This window comes from Rhipicephalus sanguineus, chromosome 10, assembly GCF_013339695.2.
Source record: "Rhipicephalus sanguineus isolate Rsan-2018 chromosome 10, BIME_Rsan_1.4, whole genome shotgun sequence".
Taxonomy (NCBI): Eukaryota; Metazoa; Arthropoda; class Arachnida; order Ixodida; family Ixodidae; genus Rhipicephalus; species Rhipicephalus sanguineus.
Genome location: NC_051185.1, coordinates 151,004,872 through 151,030,231, shown reverse-complemented (window position 1 = coordinate 151,030,231; position 25,360 = coordinate 151,004,872). Strand labels below are relative to the sequence as shown.

General features: G+C 51.1%; 1 protein-coding gene across 1 annotated transcript in view; it reads left to right on the top strand.

Annotated features, from left to right (window-relative positions):
- LOC119406825 (uncharacterized) overlaps positions 1-25,360 on the top strand; it is a 227,186-nt gene that overhangs the window by 179,504 nt on the left and 22,322 nt on the right. The window contains exons 12-15 of the mRNA XM_049420225.1: positions 2,844-2,914; positions 3,864-3,960; positions 14,572-14,655; positions 24,037-24,229. Of these exons, the coding sequence (XP_049276182.1) occupies positions 2,844-2,914; positions 3,864-3,960; positions 14,572-14,655; positions 24,037-24,229 (445 nt within the window). The remainder of the gene's footprint in view (positions 1-2,843; positions 2,915-3,863; positions 3,961-14,571; positions 14,656-24,036; positions 24,230-25,360) is intronic.

Below are 25,360 nucleotides of genomic sequence, written 5' to 3'. Positions count from 1 at the left end.
GAGCGCAGCTCTTAGGCGGCCATTGCTGCATTGAGTGACGTCGCCGTTGTCGTCAGCATAACCGGTAGAGCGAGCGGGAACGAAAGAGAGCGAAGGTGGAGCACAGCGAGCCGCTGTGTTTATTTGTTTATTTATTTATTTATTCACAATACCTACAGCCCCCACATGGGGCATTAGTGTAGGGGGGAGTATTAACACTGAAATACAAATACAAATGCATGATAAAATGCAGAATAGTGACACATCATTAACACTGACGTGTACGTACAAAAAATACAAATACATACTAAAGCGCCAAAGAGTGACACAGCATTAACATTGACGTCTTAACATTCAACAACAGCAGCAAAAAGAAAACAAGAAATCAAAGCAGAAATTGCAAGATTGCAAAAAAAAAAAGTCGAACACTGATCGCTAGAAGGAAGAAACGAAAGCATAAACAACTTTCAAGCGTGTCCAGGGCTACTTTAAAATATAACTTTGAAGCACAAATGTAAATATTTCATGGGACATGGAGACAATCTCTTGAGATAGTTTGTTTCATTGATGAATTGTTCGCAGAAAAAATGAATATTTAAAAAGGTTAATTCGGGTAGAAAACTCGTATGCCTTTAATGTGTGATCAGTACGGGCAGATATACAGTAAAAGCTTGTTAATTCAGATTTCATGGGACCGGAAAAATGTCCGAATGAACTGAATGCCGAATTAACGAATGAACAGGAAAAGCACACTCGAGATATCTGATTTCGAGATATCCGAAGTGCCCACTTTCGGATATCTCGAAATCTTGACTGAGAGTGGAACAAACACTTCGCCGCTGAACCGTTTCACACGGTTCGTGCGAAGCTGCCGTGCTTACAACAAAGCAGACACTGTTCCCGAATGTGAAGTCGGAACGTAGCGGCATGGCAACTTTGTCAAGCAACCCTGTGTCTTAATACCAAGGAATGCGCAGCTTAATACCAAGGAATGAATTGCACCTTTCTCTGATCAAAACATTCTTAAAGCATCTTGAAACGTAGAGTGGAGGTGTTATCGAATATTCACTACAAAGAAAAGAAAAAACATCTTTTACAGGAGAGCTGTTATGGTCTAGGTTTGCCATGTGTCATAGATAGAAAATTATCATCATCATGAATCAGCACGCGCTTACCGTAAAAACCGGAATATAGGTTGAATTTTCTGTCAAGAAACAGCCCTAAAAAGACGCCAGTCAGAGGCGCTATCAAGTGGCTCCAGCGCAGTGTCAGACGGTGACTGCACAGCGAAAGCAAATAGCTGCGCGCGTGCCGGCACCAGTACGTCTGCCACTGCTACGACGTCACTCCTCTGGAAAGCGCAGACCAGTGGCGACGAGTAGCGCGCGGCGGCGGTGGAGTGCGCGGGAGGTGCCGACTCCAGTGCGCCAGCTGTGTGACATCACTGATCTTCGCACATGCGCAGCACGGCTCTTGAGGAGGAACGCGAAACTGGCTCGGCTACGCCAGTGTAGCCAACGCTACAAAAGTTGACCCCTGTCTTATATGCCGGTCATTGATAGAAAAACTTCACAAGTCTGGCCACTATGGGCAACTGAAGTCAGCTGCCTCCATCGCCATCGCAATCATCAGCGTCGCTTTGTTTACTACCAGCCTTGTGCCGTGGGCGGTCTCGTTTTGTGCTTTTGTTCTGTCTTAAGAATCTATTTGAGCTCCGATGTGCTTTTGTTCTTGTTCTCGACCGGTGGTCGACCAATAAAACAGTGATCGAGTTCGCGAAGGCACGAAGAAATCTGGTCTGAAGTGTGTGAAAGGTGTGTTGGGATGCTAGCGCACTTGAACATGAGCGGGAGCCGTGAGTCGCAAATAATAAGTGAAAGTTTATCTTTGCACGAGTGTTATCGCTGCTCCAATCTCGCTGGATACTGTTTCTTTGTTGCTTCTTGCGATGCCGGCAGCTCTGGTTACAGCGGCACGTATTGCTATGATCAGTGGGCAGATCGAGTGCACCACAGAAGCATTCGCTATTGGCGGACGGTGAAGGATCACATCATGACACGCAGCTATCAGAAGAAAACTTTGTTTCGGTGCCAGACTGCAGCATATTTGGAGCTGGAGACGAAGGTTGTACAGTTTAACCGGGAGCCACGCTTGCATCGTGATTGCTTCTGGGGACCTTAAAGTGCATCCAAATGAATGCTGCCAAGACAAGGTTGTGACATTTTACGAAGATAATGCTTCAACCCATCTTTTGGCTTTCTGCCATGTGGAACTTACATGTAAATAAATGGCATTTTCACTGTGCACCATTTGAAATTGCGTTTGTTTCACGGTAAAGGGGCCTTCTGATACTTTGGCTGTTCCATGTACTTTTCTTTTTCGATTTTCAGTAGTTAGAAGTAGGGGGTTCGACCTATATTCTGGTCCAACCTATATTACGGTTTTTACGGTAATCACCGCTCAAGCATTCAAGATGGCTAACAAGAGAAGCTGAAACATGCCCACCAGCTCTGCTCTGACCCCGCCTTGCAAGACTTCGTGCAAGCTGCGCTAGGTTTTTTATTACAATCATTTTGAAAATTTACTTTCATAAACGACTGGCTGATTTCTCTTTTCTCTCCTCACTTTACAGCTGGTTCTCAGAGCACATTATTATTTATTTGTTTATTTTATATGCACTTACTCACACATACTGCTAAGCCGGCCATAAACTGTAATAGTAGTGCTCAGTAAATGTGACACATTGCAGGATCAAAACACTGCTATGCAGAACACTTAGCTTACATTTCTTTTCTGCTACTTTTGCAAATGCATATTGAGCATTTTCTTGCCGTGTTCTGATGTCTCACATGTAACTGCCCATTACGCGTATTATATTTTCAGCGGCTCTACCAACAGTCTACTTCCCATCAGTCTGCAGTACAGACCGAACTACGTGAGTGTGCTGCCTGGCGAATTGGACGGTCCCTTAGGATTAGCAAGGGTGGCCACTAGGGGGCCCTCTTCTAGTGTTCCCATCCTTCTATATTTCTTAATTCAAATTAATTAATCTTTATTTTCCTTAATAACAAGGTGGGAGCAACTGCTCAAAAAGGCAGTACGTGGCAAATATTGTTAGACAACTCATACAAAGTCTTGTTATTAAGACTTGCGTGTGTATTGGACTAGATCACCAAAACCTCTGCTAGACTAATAGGCTTATTGTTTCTGGCAAGCATATCAGTATCTGATGCACAGGCGCATTTCGAGCTGTGGGACCTGTGCTTATAACATGTCATTCGTGTGCAGTGCCTTGTATACTATACAAGAAGTTATAGAAGAACCTATTGAACCAGCACAAATAACTTGCTACATATCAATACAGTTATGAAAACTAATAAAAACTGTGTTAGATTAATATAGACCTCGTATAAAAACTTCGCTACGGGTGGTGCCGAGTGTGACCTTAGAGCTAGGACACAATTTATAAACTTCAGCTTGCTGAGAAACTCATATAGGCTTCCTTGAACAGCTTTTTCACCAACTCTTGTGAATGGTGATTTCTTCCTTTTTGTCCAGCTTGCCCACTTTTTTCAAATATCTGCGAGGGTGATCTGTTATTTGCCTGCTGGTACACTATTAACCTTAAATTGTAGTCTCTGTATAGAGTCGCTGACCTCTTTGTTCCCTAGAAAATCCATTAGCTTTCAAGAAGCACCTTTTGAAAGTCTTTCTATTAAACATTTCCAATGCATGCTAAGCCCACAAGCAACACCTAGCCGTTGGAGTGCTAACCAGTTCTAAACCGCTCTCTAGACTTGAATAAGCCCTAGCTCATATTAATGCCTTATAAAGAGATGTCACTGCACTTTGATATGTGGAGGATGTTTTAAAAATTGTTGCAGAGGCAAACGGTACTTTGGCCTGGATGCTGTGAAGCCAGAAGTGCGCCGGAATTCGCAGCTCAGCTTTCCCCTCTTGCCATCGGCAAAAATTTCGAAGGTGAGTCACTGCGCAATTGCTTTTGGAGTGGTGCATTGTTGCTGAATATTAGGACTACTTCGGTTAATAGTTGTGGTAGCCTCGATGCTCACCGGAGCCGAAGACTACCGCGGGTTCAGGCTTAGCGAGCCACAGGGCCGCGTCTACCGTCGCCTGCTTACGTTTCGGGCACCGCTCCGCGCGCGCTCAGCTAGCAAAGGCATTGAGCGCCGCGCAGCATAAACACAGTGTTCGAGCTAACATACACACACAAACACTTTATTTGCCTTCGGCGGCACCCCAACACACACACAGTACACGTCCGCCCCCGGGGCACGGGGAAGCAAAGGGCCTCCCGCGCGGACGATACACCAACTGGGGTTCCGCGAAGCACGTCGCAGCTCGCAATGGCGAGCTTTGACACGCCGCTCGGGGAAAAGGTCCCTCGCGGCTATGCTGCGCACTCTCGCGATGACCACTGGGCCTGGTCGCGGGAGTTAGGGCAATCTCCGTACGCGTGGGCCTCCGGCAAGTGCGACTCGGCGTGGTACGACCGCGCGCGAGCACTAGGCACCGCTCTTTGGCTTCACGTACGAACCGGAGCTAACACTGAGGTAAACACGCCTGCAAGGATGCCGAGGCACCCAGGCAGGCTACAGTCCAGCGATTCCCAAAGGGGACGTTGGACCGGAAAGAAAATGCGTGCTTACCCAGCGGCGTCCGAGGAGAGAGAGAGTTCGTTCCGGCCTGCACGCGCATCTGTCCCGCCGAATTTCGCGGCTCCGAACCGCGTGCAGCGCCACCACGAGAGCCAGCGGGTAGCGCAAGATGGCGCCACCTGCCGTCGCGAGAGAACGGGAGAGGGAAAGGATTCGAAATGCCCGCGCAGTGGCTTCGGGCGCGCCTCGGATCCCCACATCCTCCTCTCCTTAAATCACCCTATACCGGTCTGCAAAGGCAGCCGGTCGTCGCCCATGCATGCAAAGGCGTTATGCAATGAGCAACAGCTAACCTCAGCCCAGGCCCACAACTGCTGCTAATTACTCTACAAATAACAAGGGGAAAAAAAATAACACAATACACTCGAAATACACTATACTATACAATATGGTGCTACGGAAGGGGGTAAAAGAAATTAAGACGAGTGTTCGTGATGCCCACACGGGAGAGCGTCCACGGCGCGGAGGGGAGGCGGCGCGTAATGTTGTTGGCCAGAGTGCGAGGCAAGAGGCCTGTTTAATGTCCGCATGCCCGGAACGGGCTCACCCTCGGCTCGTCGATCTAGTCGACGACAGACCCGCGAGTCCGACGAACGCCGCTTCGGTGGTGATTCGGAGGTCCCGAATTCCAGGCTGGATGACCAAAGACCGCGCTGGGACGGCCAGTCCTTCTGCTGTAATCCTGACGCCAAACCAAATTGGCTGCAAGGCGTCCCGTCGTCGGCAGAGAGCCGGGCGCAGCTGCCATGTCAGCTAGCCTCACGCAGCAGCCGTGAGGCAGACGGCAGCTAGGCTTCTCGACGACGGCCGAGACAAGGACACAGCCGGGCGGTCCGCCTGACGTCAGCGGGTTCCCGAACACCTCCAGGGTCCCCGGCGATAGGGTGAAGGTGGTTTCCTATGGTGTCGTCACCACGCCGCACACTTCCAGGGCACGCACAGATGCACCACGCACGTACACACACACGCACACACAGCTCCGAAGACGGGCTTCTCCCAACGCGCCACGCGATGGAAGGCGCGTAGCGTCCTTCGTACCTCTCCCCCCGCATAAGCACCAGTATTCACGACCCCTTCCGCAGGCGAAAGAAAAAAAACACAGCGAAAAGCAAACAAAACAAAATGACACTCCATACGCGGAAAAATACGAAAAAAAAAAACACATCAAGTAAACATGAACACTCCCACAAACAAAAATAGCAGCAAACTGGGCGGGGGCCGACTTCTTTGCGAGCACAGGCCGTAAAGAAGTTAGGCAACTGAGGCTAGATAGGAATGTGAGGGCCTTCGGTTGCGGAAATAAGTCCGCCGTCCGGCGCGAAATCACTAAGGTGACCGCTTCCTCAGATTATACCGGTGCGTGGTCCGAATGCGGTCCGCCGTCCCGGGTGTGCCCCGTTGCTTGCGCGCAGTGCCACTGGGCGCTGGCGGGAGCTCGTCAGACCTCGACGCAAAGGCTTTCAGGTCTGCGATGTGGGCACGGCTGAGTTTTCCCGAAAGGGGATCTTTCAGCAAGTACGCGAGCGGAGTCCAAGCTTTCTCCACTCGGTACGGACCAAGCCACTTAGGAGCGAGCGAGGCTGAGAACCCCTTGCTCGCGTCGCTAAGAGCGTGGTTGCGCTTCAGGACAAGATCACCTACCTTAAATGAAAGATGGCGATGTTTCCGGTCATACTGGGCCTTCTGCGCCGCCCTGGCCGATGCCAAACTCTGCCTTGCTCTACTGAGAGCTCGACAAAGCCTGTCCCGAAGCTTTGATGCGTAAGCAGAACAGTCTGCTGGTGCTTCCTCGTCTCCGAGCTGGCATTGCATGACACTGGTCACCGGATTTGCCAACTCTCGTCCGAAGTTGAGGAAAGCGGGAGAGAAACCAGTAGAGCGACTCTCGGAGGTTCGGATTGCGAACGCGAGCTCACTCAAATGGTCTGCCCAGTCTTTTTGACTTTCGGCAAAGGCCGCCAACATCGGTTTGAGCGTACGATTGGTTCGCTCCGTCAAATTGGACTGGGGATGGTAGGGCGAAGTGGTGCAGTGATTAATTCCTAGGGAACGGCACGTATCACCAAACACCCGAGCGGTGAAATACGACGCGTTGTCCGTGATCAGCCTTTCCGGAAAGCCGAACCGACAAAACACTTCCTGCAGCCTCTCGAGCACCGCTCGCGCTGTCACCTTCCGAAGCGGAAACAACTCCACCCACTTCGAAAAATGATCCACGACTACCATCAGATGTATGAACCCCTGCTTGCTTCTGGGGAACGGCCCCATTAGATCGCAGGTGGCCACTTGCCACGGACGCTCACTGACAATCGGTTTCATCAGGCCGGGCGGCTTGCCACCCCTTGATTTCACCGCTTGACAGACATGGCAGGAACGGCAATAGCGGAAAATGTCACGCTTCATGCCAAGCCAGGTCACAGTCTTGCTCAGTTTTGCAAAAACTTTGGAGCCACTCAGGTGACCGGCCATGGGTTCGTCGTGAGAGGATCGCAACAGTGCGGCTCTCAGACTTTTGGGCATAACCACCTTAAACGGGTCCACGGACTCCTCATCGGTGGCTATGTATTTCAGCAGGAGCCCGTCATGGTCCAGCAAGTATGTATCCGCGGGGGACCCAGCGACACACGCCGGTTCCCGTCCCCCTGCGCCCGCCGCACTACCAGCAGCGTCACGGCGCTCCGTCTCCCTGAGACCGTCGCTCAACTCGCGACAAAACGGATCATCTTGCTGAGCCTTCAGTAGCTCTTGCCTGCTGAAAGCGATTCCCATTCTCCCAAAGGGGAGCCTGGTATCGTTTTTACTCAGGACGGCAGCCATCGCTGCCGCTTGCGTCGGCGTCATGGGTTCGCTTTCGTGTTGCTCACCCTCTCGCCCGCTTCGCGGCGCGCTGCTTGCCTGGCTCGCGGAAAGGGTTCGCTCGTCGGCGCACTCACCCTTCTCTCCGCTCGGCGGCTCGGCCGCCGTTTCGCCCCCGACGCTTGCTTGCGCAAAGGCACCGCTTGCGGCTGTCGCACCGGGATCCAGGCTCCCGGTAGACACTGGGGCACGGGATAGCGCGTCAGCTACCACGTTAGTGCTCCCCTTCCGATACTGCACTGAAAAGTCATAATGCTGTATTAAGAGAGCCCAGCGCGCCAGCCTGCCCGCAGGCTCACGGAGCCGCATCAGCCAGCTTAGCGCGCTGTGACCTGTTTTTGCACCACGAACTTCGTCCCAACCAGGTAGACGTCAAACTTACGCAGTGCAAACACGATGGCGAGGCACTCCCTCTCAGTCACGGAATAATTCTTCTCCGCGGGTATCAGCGAGCGGCTGGCAAAGGCCAGCGGCTGCAACACGCCATCGTATTCCTGTAGGAGAACTGCTCCTAATCCCAGATCACTCGCGTCAGTCTGGACAACAAACGGTCTGGTCAGGTCGGGGAGCTTGAGCTGCGCTGTCTCCGCAATGGCGCTAGACAGATGGCAAAACGCCTCTTGCTGCTCAGGTCCCCATCGCCACACCGCAGACTTACCCAAGAGCTTGGTCAAGGGCGCCTGCACTCGGGCACAGGACGGAATGAACGACCGGTAAAAGTTGGCCATTCCAAGAAAGCGGCGCAGGCCGCGTACGTCCTTGGGCACGGGGAAATCGAGGATTGCTCGAAGTTTCTCCCGGTCTGGCTCAATGGAGCCTTCGCCCAGCGTAAACCCAAGTAGCTGAACTCGAGTCTGCGCCAATTGGGCTTTCGCGGGATTTAACGTCATCCCGGCAGCCCTCACCCTCCCGAGCACATCGGCAACATGGGCCAAGTGCTCTTCGAAGGTTTGTGAATAAATCACGATGTCGTCGAGGTAGCACATGCAGTATGACCACTTTGCTTCCCCGAGGACGCGGTCCATGAGTCTCTGAAAAGTCGCAGGAGCATTACAAAGACCAAAGGGCATACGAGTGAACTCAAACAACCCTCTGTGGGAGGTGAACGCGGTCTTGCACCGGTCACGCTCATCCATCCGGACCTGTAGGTAACCTTTGGAGGCATCTAACGTGGTGAAGTACCGCGCAGTGCCGAGGTTTCCTACGATGGAGCTAATCGTGGGGAGCGGATAGGCATCCTTACGAGTCACTCCGTTCAGACGGCGGTAGTCTACGCACAGGCGATGACTGCCATCTTTCTTAGGCACCAACACAATTGGAGACGCCCAGGCGCTGGACGAACGGCGAACAATGCCAGCTGAAAGCATATCGTCCAGCAAGCCGTCGATAACCTGCCTCTTGGCCAGGCTGACGGGCCTGGGGTTACACTTCAAAGGAAGCGCGTCGCCAGTTTCGATCGCGTGGCTCACCAACTCAGTACAGCCCGGCTGATCGGTGAAGAGCTCGTCGTACTCGCGTAACAGTGCCGACAAACGAGCCTTCTGTGTATCATCCAAATGAGTCGCACAGGCGGTCAAAGGATGCGGAGCCTCTGCGTGTCGTGCCGCCCGATCCCGATGGGGATTTTGAGCCGACGAGCGCATAGCGCAGGGGCCTGCCCCCGAACTTTGCACGCGACACGGTTCCGACGCCTCTACTGCACAGGCAGTTGCATACGCCGGCGGGCTGATGAACGGCTTGAGCTGGGAAAAAGGTCCGTCGCGATAGCCGCCATTCGCAATGTCCACAACGATACCGGTTTTTAGGAGAAAGTCCCGACCGAGAATCACAGGAACACTGAGCCCTGGAAGATGAACGAAACGCGTGCGTCTCCTTCGATCTCCCCATGTGACAGTCAACCTTGCGGCGCCAGCCGACTGGGCCACGCCTTTCGCGAGGGTGAATGTCGTGCGGCTGTCCCGCAAGCGCACCGAGTGCTTCCGCAAGTGGGACAAAACCTGTTCGCCAAACAACGAAGCGCTCGCGCCCGTGTCTAGCAACGCCGAAAATTCGCGGCCGGCAATAATGACCGAAATAAACGGCGCGTGCGCACCAGCAAGACTGCTTGCCCGGTACGCGGAGGGGAGAAGCAAGGGTTCGGCCGCTCGTGCCTTCACGAACGACCCGCGCCCCCGTTTCCCTGCCTCACAGGAGGCCTAGATACGGGACACTCCCTCGCTATGTGCCCTCGCTCGCGGCAGCGGAAGCAGCGCATTCCGTCTCGGGAAAGGGAAGATGCGCCGTCGCGGCCCCTCTCCCGAGGAGGAGCCGCCTCTAGCGGCAGGGGTCGGTTCGCCTGTTGATCAAAGGATCTGTTATGACGAGTGTCACCCTCATCGATGCGCTGGGCCGGATAGCGTCCCTGCTCGCGCGCGTCGAGTTGCGGTGCAGCACAGGCTGCTGCGCGCCTCGCGTACGCGTAGGGATCTAGAGCGCGATCGCTCAGCTCCCAACTGTGCCCGCTTCTAGCGGGAGCCGCAAAGGCAGCTCCGGGGGGCTGTTGCCGTTGGGGAAAGGGCACGGCCCCTCCCCACGCGCAGCGCGGTTCAAGGGCCACGCTGGCTGGCGGTGGCGGGCGATAGGCGCGCGCGGCGAGAATGTCGCCTTGAATGCGCTTCGCCTCGGCGGCCAATTCCTCTAAATCTCGGAAGCGGCTGCCGCGCAGGTACGCCGAAAAGGTCGGATGCGCCTGCCTAATCACCCGTTCGACGCGTTCCTCGTTCGAAGCTCTGGGCTCAGCGATAGAGAAAAGGTCTTCCATCGCGCGTACGTACTCCTGAAGCGACTCATCAGGAGCTTGCGTGCGGAGCTCGAGCTCGCGCCGCATCCTACTCTCGTAGTCAGCGGGTAAGAATTCGCGCAGGAAGGCCGCGCGGAACTCATCGAGGGTTGCTGCTCGGTGGCCTGAAAGCCGATACCACCTCGCCGCCGTGTCAGTCAGTGCAGCCGGGACGACGCGTCCGAGCACCTCCTGATCATCCAAACCCAATGCTCTCTGATAACGTGACAGAGAGTCAAGGTAATCTCGGGCGCTGCGCAGATCACCGTATCCGCTGTAAGTTGGCACAGGCAATATAACAGCGGGGTGAGCGCGTTTCGGAACGGCCGAAAGCGTTTGTACAGCTCCCGAGAGCGCTTGGATCATTTGAGCGGCATTTTGCAGCAGCGTCTGTGCACCCGCTTCAAAGGAAGCTGTCGGTGCGTTAGCGGCGCGGTCGAGCGATGGGGAACTGTCTCCGAGCTCGATAAGGGGCGCGGTTTCAAAAGGGATACCGGCCGGCGTCGCGCCACTCTCGGGGAGCGCCTGTCGTTGTTCACAGCCGCCGCTTGGGGCAGCCTCTCGTGAAATGGCTAAGCCGCTTGCGGCTAGCGGTACAGACGCGCGCTCGAAGTGAGCTTGGCTGCTTGCTTGCATAGCAACCAGCGGGCAAAAGTCGGTGACGGCTGAGGCCGCGTTTCCGACCTGCGCTCCGAAAGCTCCGTTGGGAGCCGATTGGGAGCGATGTGACATGGAACTGCCGTGCATTCCAAAGGGAGCAGTAGCGGTCCATTTTGCCCGTGTGCACTGTTCGGGTTGGGCAATGGCCCCGTTCCCACAACACGCTACATCTCCACTGGGAGCTGGTACATAGCGCCTCGCGTCATCCCCACTGGGGGTTGTGACAGGGGAGGGTGCTGGATTCTGCCCGAAGGGGGCACTGGCCCTGTTCTCGAGCAAAGCGGTATCTGCTAAAAACGACAGCGGACAAAACTCACGCCTAGCAGACATAACGCGGGTAACACGGCGAGCCTGATACGCAAAGGCGTGCTGACTCGACTAAGTCTAATCAAAGGCTTAAGCCTAGCAGACATAACGCGGGTAACACGGCGAGCCTGATACGCAAAGGCGTGCTGACTCGACTAAGTCTAATCAAAGGCTTAATGAGCTTTTGATACCGCGTTGGGCGCCAGTGTGGTAGCCTCGATGCTCACCGGAGCCGAAGACTACCGCGGGTTCAGGCTTAGCGAGCCACAGGGCCGCGTCTACCGTCGCCTGCTTACGTTTTGCGCACCGCTCCGCACGCGCTCTGCTCGCAAAGGCGTTGAGCGCCGCGCAGCATAAACACAGTGTTCGAGCTAACATACACACACAAACACTTTATTTGCCTTCTGCGGCACCCCAACACACACACTGTACACGTCCGCCCCCGGGGCACGGGGAAGCAAAGGGCCTCCCGCGCGGACGATACACCAACTGGGGTTCCGCGAAGCACGTCGCAGCTCGCAATGGCGAGCTTTGACACGCCGCTCGGGAAAAAGGTCCCTCGCGGCTATGCTGCGCACTCTCGCGATGACCACTGGGCCTGGTCGCGGGAGTTAGGGCAATCTCCGTACGCGTGGGCCTCCGGCAAGTGCGACTCGGCGTGGTACGACCGCGCGCGAGCACTAGGCACCGCTCTTTGGCTTAGCGTACGAACCGGAGCTAACACTGAGGTAAACACGCCTGCAAGGATGCCGAGGCACCCAGGCAGGCTACAGCCCAGCGATTCCCAAAGGGGACGTTGGACCGGAAGGAAAATGCGTGCTTACCCAGCGGCGTCCGGGGAGAGAGAGAGTTCGTTCCGGCCTGCACGCGCATCTGTCCCGCCGAATTTCGCGGCTCCGAACCGCGTGCAGCGCCACCACGAGAGCCAGCGGGTAGCGCAAGATGGCGCCACCTGCCGTCGCGAGAGAACGGGAGAGGGAAAGGATTCGAAATGCCCGCGCAGTGGCTTCGGGCGCGCCTCGGATCCCCACATAGTATTGGTAAAATAGGCACCAGAGCATTACTTCGCATATGCCACCGAAGTGTTACTACAGTTTATCTCAAAAGTATCGAACTAGAAGGGGACCGCGAAATACAGTAGACTCCTGTTAAACGAAAGCTGAAGGGACCAGGAAAATATGTTTCATTTAACAGGAGTTTCATTTACTGAGAGATGAAAAGGGGTGCAGAATTCAAGCACAAAACCAATCATGTTAGAGGCAGTTGTTCCATTTAAGCAGCAATTTCATTTAAGAGATTTTCGTTTATTGAGAGTCTACTGTAGTTCGATATATTGGTAATTCTAAATACAAAATATGCGTATTGTTTAACACTTTACTTAAAGCACTGCGGGCCTCGACACAGTTTTCGGAAATCGTAAAAAGCGTGAAGATGATGATTTGCTCAAGCATGCTAAAGAACAAAGCGACAACTTCTTTTGCAAATTACCGCGCTTTATTTCGCATGAAAATAGTCCGTAAACTTGTCTTGCTTCTTGCGCACTGTGAAATTCGTCAAGTTATCGTCAATATCATTGAAGCTTTCCAAATAAGCAAATTCAGCACCTTCAGCCACCACAGCAGTGATCGACGCTGAACACTGATGCGAGCTCTGTAGCGCGGTCAAGGATTTAGTGGTGGCAGCGGTGGCATTGGCATCTTCAAACTGCACGGGTCCATTTCCACAGAATCAGCATGATCTCAGCATCGATGCAGTCAGAAACAGAAACGTCGTTATCTGCACCGATGAAGTCGCTCACTGTGCTCCCGTCCGATATGGCGCCTGGAAACGCTAATAAGTAACAAAATTCACTGACGCACCGTATGCCGTAGTTAGTGTTCATGACACACCCAAGGTCGTTACCTGGCACTAAGGCCCGCAAGGAAACAGTGCATGGCGGCACTTTACTTGATATTGCTCCAAGCAGTGGTCATCATTTTTATCACTGCGAGTGGGACAATGTTTAGTTCGACTCCCGAATAATGATTTATAAAGAACGAAGCGAGAAGTACACAAGTCCGCATGCCAGAAGAGACAACGCTGCACAAACAAAGAAACATTTCTCCACCGTCGACATGTTGGCGATAGCATGGCACTTGTGGCTTTGTAGAAGGCAGCCACTGCTTTGGCGAGAAATGCGAAAAAAAAAGCGTAGCCTCTGATACGTGTGTTTTAAAACCGAAAATATGTCGCGAGGTTGCGCATCTCGAAGGCCATGCTTTTCAGGCCCGCATGCCATCATGCACGAACAAACAAGGAAGGGAATGCAAACATTACAACGAGGCTGCCAAGTCACTTCGTATTCTCATTTTGGTGCTCTCGGCAATCAGCCTCTTTGAAAAACACTATGCCCGTGCGTTGAAACCTACGGATCGTGCATCAAATATACTGGTGCACTGACAAGTGCTGCGCTACGAACTAGATCAATGCAATAGATCAACACCGCCTTTTCGTCACCTGCGCCCAACGAGGGATCGGAACTTCTTAGAATGTGGCCGAAAAATGATCAATATTTGTTAGGAAAAAATGCACTTTCTGGACTTTGGCGAGGCGCTGTGTTCGATATAGCGGATGTTTCGCTGTGCGGGAGTTCGATGTACGTGTGCACCAGCTCCATATTTTTGCATGGGAAATTCAAGGGGATTTCTAAATTGTTCGATATAGCCAATAATTTGATATATCCGAGTTCGATATATCCGGGATCGACTGTAGTTATGTGGAGCTGACGTCACAGTGGCGCTCAACATGGGTTGCCACACGGTGGCCCTGGTTGAAGGGGCCCCAAGCATTTACTGTAACATAGGGAAATGTGCGATTGGTTTTGGAAATACCAGTAGTTGGAACAGTACGTGTTTAAGTCACTGATATTTTTCTGTGTCGGCGGCACCATGCAGTGTTGGCGCCGCTTTGACCATGGGCAGCACATTAGAACCCGTATTGGGCAAGATTGCACTAGAAGACAACCTTCGTAGGTACTATTCTAAACGTTCAAACAGTAATGAGGGAGGTTTCATATTTACTTGTTTTAGTTAATATTTTTATACTGAGATTTGACTATTTGTCAAAGCTTCTTTGCTGTTTAACAGAAGTGCATGATGGGAAATGGACTGTGTTGTTTGTTCACTTGTAATTCTTTAGCTTACACATGCTGGTGAACAATGTGTTACACCTCCTTCTTCATTTCTGTTCTTCTTCCTTTTTTAAAGTCCTTTGCCTCTGACTGCTTGTTTTCAGTACACAATAGACGTGGATGGACTTCCTGAGCTTATGAACAAGATCTTCCGTGACCTGGGCATCACAAATCCTTCAGAGTACAAAGTGAGTAAACGAAGCTATGAATTTTGCTTGCTTACTGCAATGTGGCATGAAAATGATCTTGTTGACATGAAGACTTGATTAAATAAAAAAAGAGCTCAGCTTTAATGATGGTTCCAAACATTAAATGTGCTCGCCAGGAACTTCAGGAATGTTGTGGAACGTGTTGGATATTAAACCAAATTGTGTTGCTAATATTTTCTCCCGAAGTATTTTTTAATGTGCTTTTGATGAGGGGATTTAGTGATCAAAGAGCAGCCATGCCTTTGCATTTATCACCCCCCTTTTTTTTCTTGCCTCATTAAAATTAAATTTAGCCTTTGATGCAATGTATAGTTGTTGAAGATTTTGTTTTTTACGTGGAAAATGTCACCGTAGTGTTTAAATAATAAGGCAGTAAAAAAAAGTAGCTACAATATCGTTTATAAAAATCATCCTTGCTTAACAAAAGGTTTGGCAACCACAACACAATGCTGCGTTGGCAAAGTCCTCTTCGCAGCGACCGTGCGTCATGTGTAAATCCAAAAAAAAAAAAAAGAGTGCAGGCCGACTGACTGTGGTAAGACGTGTTGAGCAAAGCTGTCACACGCATTCTGCTGCTGCAGCTTGTCAGCAAAACCTCGGGTGTAACACAGAGTTATGCGATACCGATGTCACGTTCACCAAACCAAAGCAGTTGCTCTCAACTAAGTCTGATGAATACACATCGATAACTGTTGAATACCATAAAAATAAGAGCTTCATTCTGAAATCACATGAAGCTAACGCGACAACCCAAATTCCTGCACCTCAGTTTGCTGTGGCCATGTTTTCCGCTTTGCACTGTCATGTGCGCATATGTCTGAGGAATGTAGCAAGACCCAGTACAGTGTCCCAAATTCCATTCGCCACCATTGGTTCAATGAAAGTCTTGTGAGTTGGCTTAACCCCGAAACACCCACATAATCTTATAGAGCCGGTAGCTATGCAACGCGTAGCGGCAATCAGCTCCGAAAAAAAATTGGTCCACTGCTTGCAACTTGTTGCTGCAGTACACCTCCTAAAAAAAACTTCAATTTACAGTAAGAGCAGCTTTTCGATCCTAATGTTTTCACTGGAAATTTGTCCCATTTTTCTGAATAGCTTCTTTCAACTTCTGGATCATGGAGAGCAGGCTCTGTGATATCCGGTTTGTTTCATTGCCAATCGAGATCGCTTGCAAGATAGTAACCTTGTTGGTGGCATGTGTTTCCTGAATTATCTTTCCTTTCACTGAGCAGCTATGAAAACGCAGCCAAATTTGGAATTACTGTTGTCTTGCCGAAAGCAACTGCGGTTTAAACTGTAGGCTTATGCCACAGGAGCGAAGGAAAGAGACGGCTGAGCCAGAATCGATGCCAGCAGGGAATGTGAGCTGTGGCTTCACGTGCCACAGTCAAGTGCCGTCTTTATTTTCTTCTCTGATGGTTGTGCGCTCTCTAGTTTGCTCGCCGCCCAAACGAGGGCGCTACAGGGCTCCCCATGTAGACTGGAAGTCAAAATGTTACTGAATGCCATTTGTGATAGTCCAACGGGAGGTCAGGTGTAGATGCGAGGCTTTCTATGGCAGTCTCCAGGTGTGCCGTGTTAAGGGGGCATGAGAGTCTTAAAATTTGGCTGATATGTATGTGAAAATGCTTCGGTAATTCCCCTCCATGTCTGATCGAAAGATCGCACCAAGACTTTCGTGTCAGGAAACATCGCCGTGCACTTACATTCTGCACAGTGAGAAGCCAAATGACCAGCAAAGGGTGCATTAGCACTCCCTCAATCGCCCTCTCTCAAAAAGAAATTAGCTTTTTGAGGGAAACAGTATCACCGCTTACGTAATTCTTGACATGTTTCGGTGACATTGTTTGAAGCCCTGATATGTTTTCTTTTTCTTATTTTTATGTTCTTCTGTTTCATCACTGAACCCCACCCCCTTTTTTCGTGTTCCTTTCTTTCTCGTACATAAGGCTGTCCATGATCGAAATAAAGCAGTTGTGAGTTTGCGCATCACCCTGTGTCTCTTTTTTTTTTGGTCCGTGTCTACCTGCAGCAGATCACAAGCATGAAGACGTACTAACTAGCCCCTATTGCCCCCTTATTGGTTTCTACCATTCCCTGGTTGAATCACGAGACTGCTTCAGCAACAGCCCTTTCCACAGCAAGCAGGGACTCGTGCGTGTTTTTTGAGCTTTGACTCCAACTCACAGAGTGCAGGCACTCCATGGCATTTTGAGTCATACCATTGGTACAACGATCCAAGAGGGCGCGGTCACCCAGCCTTGCAATGGCCCCAGAGCTGCGCGAACAGAGGCTGGCAGTGGATTTTTGTGGGGTGGTGGCTTTTCGTTGTTAAGAACACCATAAGCTGGCACCTTCTGGACAGTGACTGTGGTCGGGGCATCATCCGTAGATGTCATGTGCAACAGAATGGCTTTGACTGCCTTCTGCATGGCTGGGATGTCATGCGTGTGGCTTCTCAGAGTGTATCAGTAATACGTTGCTATCTTCTTCATCTTATCTTGGGTGAGTCTTCCCTTTCCACCAAGAGACTCCGCTTCCGCCTTCTTCTTCTCCTGCAAGGTGTGAAGAGCAGTCCCCATCCTCTTGTGCACGTGGTTCAGGCAGTCTTTTTCCTCAGTATCAGTGTATCCATAGATACTTTCTTCTGTCAGAGCGTTGAACGTGCGGCTGTCACTGTCTGAAAGGATGGTCATATAGCGCAGCCCGTTTTTTCGGGAGAGTGCCTGAACAGAAGCAGGGCTGCCTCAACCTCCATCTGGCCGGCATTGCACTTTATATTCTTGAGGCACTTGTGGTTGACTGCCCAGTCACCATAGCCATCATCACTAGGGTCAGGTGCCTCCTGGCAGCCATGGCAGTACCTGGACAGCACTGCATGGTCTAGAACTAGGCCAGTGTAAAGTTCAGTAATAGTACACCCAACACCAATGTTGGACGTGTGTCTGCAGGTCTTCGACGTGCCATCAAAAATCACATCCTCATTTCCAACTGGGCTGAGGAAGTCCTTGTATAGGGTCTTTACCACCTCTACACTTGCCTTTTCTGTGGCTGTAGCAGTGGCTTGGCAGGCATCCACCACGGTGACCATGTGTCCCCTGAAGGTTTTGTGGTGAAGGCCGCAATGGGACAGGTTCAGGGCACAGAAGTCCGCAAGTGCAGTCACTCCCTTTCCAATGCTGTGAATGCCCTTCACTGCATGCAGATTTATTTCAACGGGCATGATCACGGTACGGCCGACTCGACTCGTGGCGATGAAAAGTGGCACTCGGCGAAGTCGCAACTAGAGCACGTAAGCTCCAGCTTCACTGCCAGGCCGTACTGTCTCTCGTTACATTTCGTGAACTGGAGACTGACTGTCCCGCACTGGGCACACTTAGTCGCGTAGAAAAATTTTCGCAGTACTTCCATGTCGACAACGATAAACTCCGGGACGTGATCGTTGTCGTCACTCGCTATGCTGATGTCGAGCAGGTCAAACTTCTGCAATGTCGCCGAAGTGTCTGCCAATGAAGATTTCACGCTCTTTGCACGTTCCTCGCGTTGTGCACATGCCTCAACCGTGTAAAACATTGTGTCCACGCACTCTGCGCGCGAACTTGGCCCGGGCACGTTGTTATCGATGCGTTCCGCACTTGAGCTTGCTCCAGCCGACTCAAGCGGCGGCAAACGAGCTTGCGATAACACTGAAGTCGATGTTGTTGCACATGGTTCAGCCGCACAGACCACAGGAGAAACAGCCGGCGGCGCCACCGAAGTTGGCACTTCTTTTGATGCGATGGATTTGTTCTAAGCGCATCTCTTTTTGCTGCACGCTTTTCACATGCTAACTTTCAAACAAGCATCATGTGCCAACAAAGTACGTGAAACAAAACAAGTTCTTCAACGCGGGTTGAGTGACCAAGAACTAACGCGAGTGAACTCACGGCAATGAGGAAAAGCTCGGGAAAACAAAGGGAAATGTGCGTCCGGGATGGCGGAGCGAGCAGTAACAGACTCCGCAAACCACGAGGCTCCCGTGCGCCCGGGAGGCCGGGAGAGGAGGTGCATGTCATGGCCAATGACGCGCGCCCTACCCAGTCAGCGTCCTCTTCGCAACTTCTGAAAAGGCACCGATTGCCACGCCTCCGCAAGGCATATGTTGGCCTGAAGCACGCCAAATTTAAGCGCTGGGAAGTAGCTCTTTAACAACACCAAGATGGCACCGATTGGTTGTTGTCGCGCGGAGTTACAGCTGGCGCGGCTTGAAGTCGGGCCAAATTTCCGAATTTGGGCGTCGATTTCTGTCCGTCCGCGCTTCTGAATTATTGTTTTTGAACACTCCTTTACGTAGTTCAGCAATAATATTTTCCCAGAGGCTTCGAAATTGTGATTTCCGAAAATTGACATCTTTTACGATATTTTGCTATTTTAAGACTCGTGTAGTCGGTCCTAGCTGATTGTCTCTTCGCGGCTGTTCTGTAGGAGAGTGGCAGTTTTCGGGGTGCGGTTAAGGATGCGGAATAGTCCGTCGTAGGCTGGGATTAAGGTGGTCGGACTGCATCGTGGCACACGAGAACGTGTGTAGAAGTGGCCAGGGGAGGATGGACGAACATTGCTTTGTGGTAGGAAGATCAGGACGGAGTGGGCCGGATGTCTTGGACGCGGTTTAGGAGGCATTTTAGGAATTGTTGCGGCTGGGCTGGTAGCTGTGTTGACGTAAAGAAGTCTCCAGGGAACTGCAGATAACTGCCATACACCAGCTCTGCTGCTGAGCGCTGTAGGTCTGCCCTGATGACAGCCCGTAAACCCAGGAGCACCAGAGGCAAGGCATCAACCCAGGTGGCAATATTGAGGCGGGTAGTCAAAGCGTTCTTCAGTTGTCGGTGAAAGCGTTCCACCATGCCGTTGGCACAGGGATGATAGGCAGTGGTACAGCAATCTCTGGCTCCGAGGATGCTATTACGGCAAGCAGACAGGGAGGATTCGAATTGACGTCCACGGTCTGTTGTCACGATGCCAGGACAGCCAAAACGAGATACCCACGTAGAAATGAAAGCACGGGCAACTGTCTCAGCGGTGATATCATGAATCGGAACAGCCTCTGGCCAGCGTGTGGAACAATCGACCATGGTGAGTATATGACGCTAACCTTGAGACATGGGTAGAGGGCCCACAACGTCAAGATGAACATGGTCGAAACGATGGCCAAATGGAAGGAAAGCTTGGGGAGGCGTCTTGGTATGATGGGAGACCTTTGTCATTTAGCAGGGCAGGCACATGTGCATCCAAGCACGCACATCCCCGTTGATTTCGGGCCAGACATAGCGCTGAGTGAGAAGGCACTAAGTAGCTCAAATGCCTGGGTGACAGATGTCATGTAGAGAGTGGAAAACTGTGTGATGTAATGAAGCCGGAACAAAAGGCTGGGGAAGGTCAGTCGAGACATTACACTGCAGAGGCTCAGATGATAATGGGCCTCAAGGCGTAGTTGGAGAGAACGGAGGTTCTCCCAAAAAGCGGTGAGCTCTCTAGCATTCAGCTGTGCGGGGGAGAGTGAGGCCCAGTTGATGGTTGGAGATGGAGAGTCAACCTTTCACGTGCCGGATGTCAGTTGTGAATTCTGAGATATAAGCAAGATGGCGAAGTTCACGGGGCATGTACTTGGACAGGTTTGTGCAAAAAACATATGCCAGTGGCTTGTGATCGGTCAGCGCGTAAAATGAACATCCTTCCAAGAAATGCCGAGAGTGCTGTACCGCAGTGTAAATGGCTAGGAGCTCCCGGCTGAACACGCTGTAGTGGGTCTCAGCAGCGAGTAGTTTCCGAGAGTAAAAAGACAAGGGTCTCCACTTGGAGTTAATACACTGCTGTAAGACAGCTCCGACGGCCACGCTGGATGCGTCCACCATCTATTGAGTAGGGGCATTGCTGCGTGGATGAATAAGAAGCACGGCGTTTGCGACTGCTTGCTTGGCAGCAGTAAAGGTGGCCTGGGCTTCTGATGACCAAGAAATGGCAGAGGACAAGCCAGCGGTTGAGCGAAGGAGGTTGGTGAGTGGTCAAGGCAGTTGTGCACAGTATGGTATGAAGGGCTTAGAAAAATTCACAAGCCCCAGGAATCGGCGTAACCATTGCGGTGTTGTAGGCTGAGGATTATCGTGGATTGTCTTAACATGGGACCAGAGAGGGCGTATACCTTCGGATGATATGTAATGGCCCGAAAACTCGAGCTCAGATGCGCCAAAAATACACTTGGAGGAGTTCACAACTAGGCTGTACTGCTGTAGACGTTAGAACAGAGCGTGTAGATGTAGCTCATGATTTTCAGATGTCTGGCTGGCGATAAGGACATCATCAAGGTATGCAAACACAGTAGAAGTCCCCGTAGGACCTTAGAAATAACCGCTGGAAGGTTTGAGCCAAATTGCAGGGTCCAAAAGGCATCCGCTCGTACTCAAACAAACCAAAGGGTGTCGTGATGGCGGTCTAAGGCATGTCGGCGGGCTCGACGGGAATTGGGTGGCACGCCTTAACGAGGTCCACTTTGATGAAAATGGTGCAGCCGTCGAGGCGCGATGTAAAATCCTGGGTGTGAGGTAGGGAATAGCTGCCATGAACAGTCTTAGCGTTCAACGCTCAATAGTCTCCACAAGGACGCCAGTCACTGGGATCACACTTTTTCACTGGATACAGTGGAGAAGCCCACGCGCTTGACAACAGGCGTATAATGCTGCAGCATGTGGTCAAACTCCCATTTGGCAATAGCTAGATGGTCCCCAAACAAGCGCTGTGGTCGAGTGGCTGCTGGTGCACCATGGGTGACGACGTGGTGCATCACTGTATGCTTAGGCGGCTGAGTGAGGTTGCACAGTTTTGTTAACTCCAGAAAACTCGCCAAGATTTTTTGAACTGAGAGAAAGGTATCAGCATGCAGATGCCCATAGGAGCAAGATCGGACAGGACTCCAGAGATGGAAAGATGAGTCTGACTGTCTGTGAGGCAGCGACGCAGCACGCTGACGTCGAGCTCAAAGTATGAGAGGGAGTCTGAGCCGATGATCGGTTGAACAACATCTGCGATGACGAAAACCTACCAGAAAATCCGACGAAGGCCGAAGTTGAGGGTGAGAAATCTGAGTCCGTACGTCGCTATAGACGAGGCGTTGGCAGCACAAAGAGACTGTCCAGGTGAGTTGGAATGATCAGCCTTAGTCGGGGGCACAACACTAATTTCTGCACCCGGATCTATAAGGAACCCGGCACCAGTTAATTGGTCAGTTACCATGAAAAGGCGGCTGGGACAAGAAGTGAGGCCACACGTCGCTGTCAGTGATCCTGGCGGGCGTTTCCCGGCCACAAACAGGGAAGTGTGCACTTCGTGGCTCGGTGTCAGAAACGCAAGTGGTACCAGTAGAGAGGTGAAGGGCTCAGACTCCCAGCTTGTCGTGTGCGTGGAAGAGTGTGATGACTGGAACGAGGCGAACGGGTCTCCTGGAGGGGGCTCTGGAGTGCGGCAACTGAGGTGGCGAGCTCGTCGATGCAGGCCTCAAGGCGCGAAATCGCTGTGTCTGCAGGCGGTAAGACAGCTGTGATGGATGGGGAGGTTGCTTCATGAACCTGATCGGTGAGCTCTGACACGTGATTGAGGTTGACATCGCCAGCCGCCGTGAGGACGAGGCAGATGGGCTGGGACAGGCATTGGAGGAAAAGCTCGCGAAGCAACGCTGATTTGGTAGAGACGTCATGCTCCCTGAGAAGCTGTCGCATTCGGCACAGCAGTTGGGAGGAGCTCCGGTCACCAAGGTCCCCGTCAGCAAGGAGCTGCTGGAGACAGGCGCATTCTGACGGCATGAATCGCTCCAGCACCTTGGTCTTAAGGTGCTGATATGGTGTAGTGCCCAAAGGGTTGGAGAGGGCATCCGAGAGCTCGCTGGCAACATCAGGAGGAAGGACTGAGCCAACATGGTAGTAGCACGCCGTTTCTGAGACAGTGCAGTATAGGTAGAATTGTGCCTTGATCTGGTGAAACCAAACTTGCGGGTTCTGGGGCCAGAAGGATGGGAGACACAGTTGCACCGTCAAGACGTCCTGCAGACGTGAGGTTTTTTCAGTGGAGGGTGCATTCGGATCAGTCATCGTCTTCGTCCTAGGTCACCATTTGTAGGCTTATGCCACAGGAGCGAAGGAAAGAGACGGTTGAACCAGAATCAATGCCAGCGGGGAACGCGAGCCGTGGCTTCAACGCTTTTGTATGAAATATATTTAACTGCTTCGACTCCAAGGTTACTACGCCTGTTAGGTATTCCTTTACAAATTCCAGTGCCTCGCTACCTATCGCAAAGTGCTGTTCTCTTCCGAGAGTGTTGCATATTACCTTAGTTTTCTGCATATTAATTTTCAGACCTACCGTTCTTCTTTCCTTGTCCAATTCAGTAATCATGAGTTACAATTCGTGCCCATGAGACTGAAGTAACTAGGGGAATAAGGATGAGATGGAGCACATTTGGCAAGCACTCTCAAATCATGAATGGTAGTTTACCACTATCACTCAGGAGGAAGGTATATAACAGCTGCATTTTACCAGTACTCACCTACGGAGCAGAAACCTGGAGGCTTACAAAGAGGGTTCAACTTAAACTGAGGATGATGCAGCGAGCAATGGAAAGGAAAATGATAGGTGTGACCTTAGGGGACAAGAAGGGAGCAGAGTGGGTCAGGGAACAAACGGGTGTTGAGGACATCTTAGTCAAAATCAAGAAGAAATGGACATGGGCAGGGCATGTAGCGCGTAGGCAAGATAACTGCTGGTCATTAAAAGTAACTGACTGGATTCCAAGAGAAGGCAAGCGTGATGGGGAAGACAGAAAGTTAGGTGGGCAGATGAGATTAAGGAGTTTGCGGGTATAACGTGGCAGCAGAAAGCACAGTGCTGGGTTGATTGGTGGAACATGGGAGAGGCCTTTGCCCTGCAGTGGGTGTAGTCAGGCTGATGATATTTAAGTGGAACTGATTGTGGAAGGTACCTTGAACCACCAAACTAATATACCTGAATGTACTGATCACCAGTGCAAAATTAGGGAATACCAGGCAGGATGAACCTGTATGGAACATTATTTTTGTTGTTAAAAATATTGCTGACAGCATTTTCTGCTGAAACCTTTGTACTTAGGAACAAAAGGAACATAGGAAGTTTTGTTCTTACAAATTTTATAAGAAAGTGTTTTGCTGCAAATATGACTTCGTTATATTGAGGCTTGACAGTATCTGTGCTTAGCAGGCTAACTTAAGTAAAGTTATAACTTAAAATAAGGTTCATTTTTGTGCACTCTGCCAACAACAGTGCTTGCCTTGACAATCTACTTGCTCTCATTCACAGGTGCAGCTGTGTGTTCCACGCAGCCTCAGCCTGCAGACTCAGGCAGCCCTCGCTGAAGCCCTCCTCTCTCGTGTGGGTGTCGGTGCCCTGAGTGTCACCCACCAGGCCATCTGTGCTCTGTACGCTTACAACACTACATCGGGGGTGGTTGTGGACCTGGGAGCACGCATCGACATCCTGCCTATTGCGGATGGTTCGTATTCTCCACTTCCTGTTCACAAAATCCAAGTTGTGTTGCTTTGTGTTGCCTGGTTCCTTCCCATCCTTACTCTGACTGCCATAATAGCGGCTAAGCTAAATGTTATGTTCCCTCGTTAGGTTGAATAATAAGAAAAATGTCGCTGTTGTTCAATGCCTCATAACATAATGCTTATTGTGATGTAGTGGGTTCAGTTTGTGGCTGCATCAGATGGAGGTGTAATGATATCAATTGTTTGAAGACATCTTGTCGGCTTGATCAGTTTATCCCTGTCAAATAAGGACAGAAAAGAAGGCCAACTAAAAAGTTTGTGTTTACCTTTTCAGCACCACTGACATATAAATATGTTCTCGCATTTTTGCCCCACAGCAACACTGATGTGATGCGTATGTTTTCCACTTTCCATCCATTTGTGCGCTTGAATTTTGTGAACTCAGAGGTGGTTCTGCCATCTGCTGTATTTTTCTAGAACCGTATTTTCTCCATTTCCTCGGTGTGCAAATGCTGTATTTTTAGTGGCTGCGGAATGTGTCCCGTTCAAGGCACGGTTTGTACTTCATACAGCAGGAATTCCCCTTAAAAAAATTACCGGCGAATATGTCTCTATTGCAAAATCTGAGTGCAGCTGTACACATGTTTTCATTTCGTGAGGCAGTGGCGACAATAAGCTTTGGCCTCGACAGTGTGAACACCTGGATCTTCTAGGTGACGGCGCTTAGCTTTTGTTTCAGTGGCGTGAACTGCATGGCCCTCTTGGCAGCGGCAACGAGCTTGAGCTTGTCTTTTGAAAGCACAGATTGTAAATACTCTGGCGCCATCTCGTAGCCTCATGTGGCACTGTGCTTTCCTTGTCACCCTTTCATTATCCTCTCCACGCTCTGCATTCTTTTATCTTTTGCTTTGTTCATTCTCTTGTTTGCGATGACAGACAAAGCACGCCAACACTTGATGTAGGAATGAGTGCCAAAGAGCCACGCTCTAAATATCATTGTGTAGCACAAGGTTACCCTTTTTATTTGTTCTTGCCATCTGTCGTAGGTTTCTAGACTGTTCTAGACTGCGCCTTTTTCTTTTTTTGTTTCCCATTGTCCTTGCTATGGTGCATCTCCTTTCCAGTGGAAACAG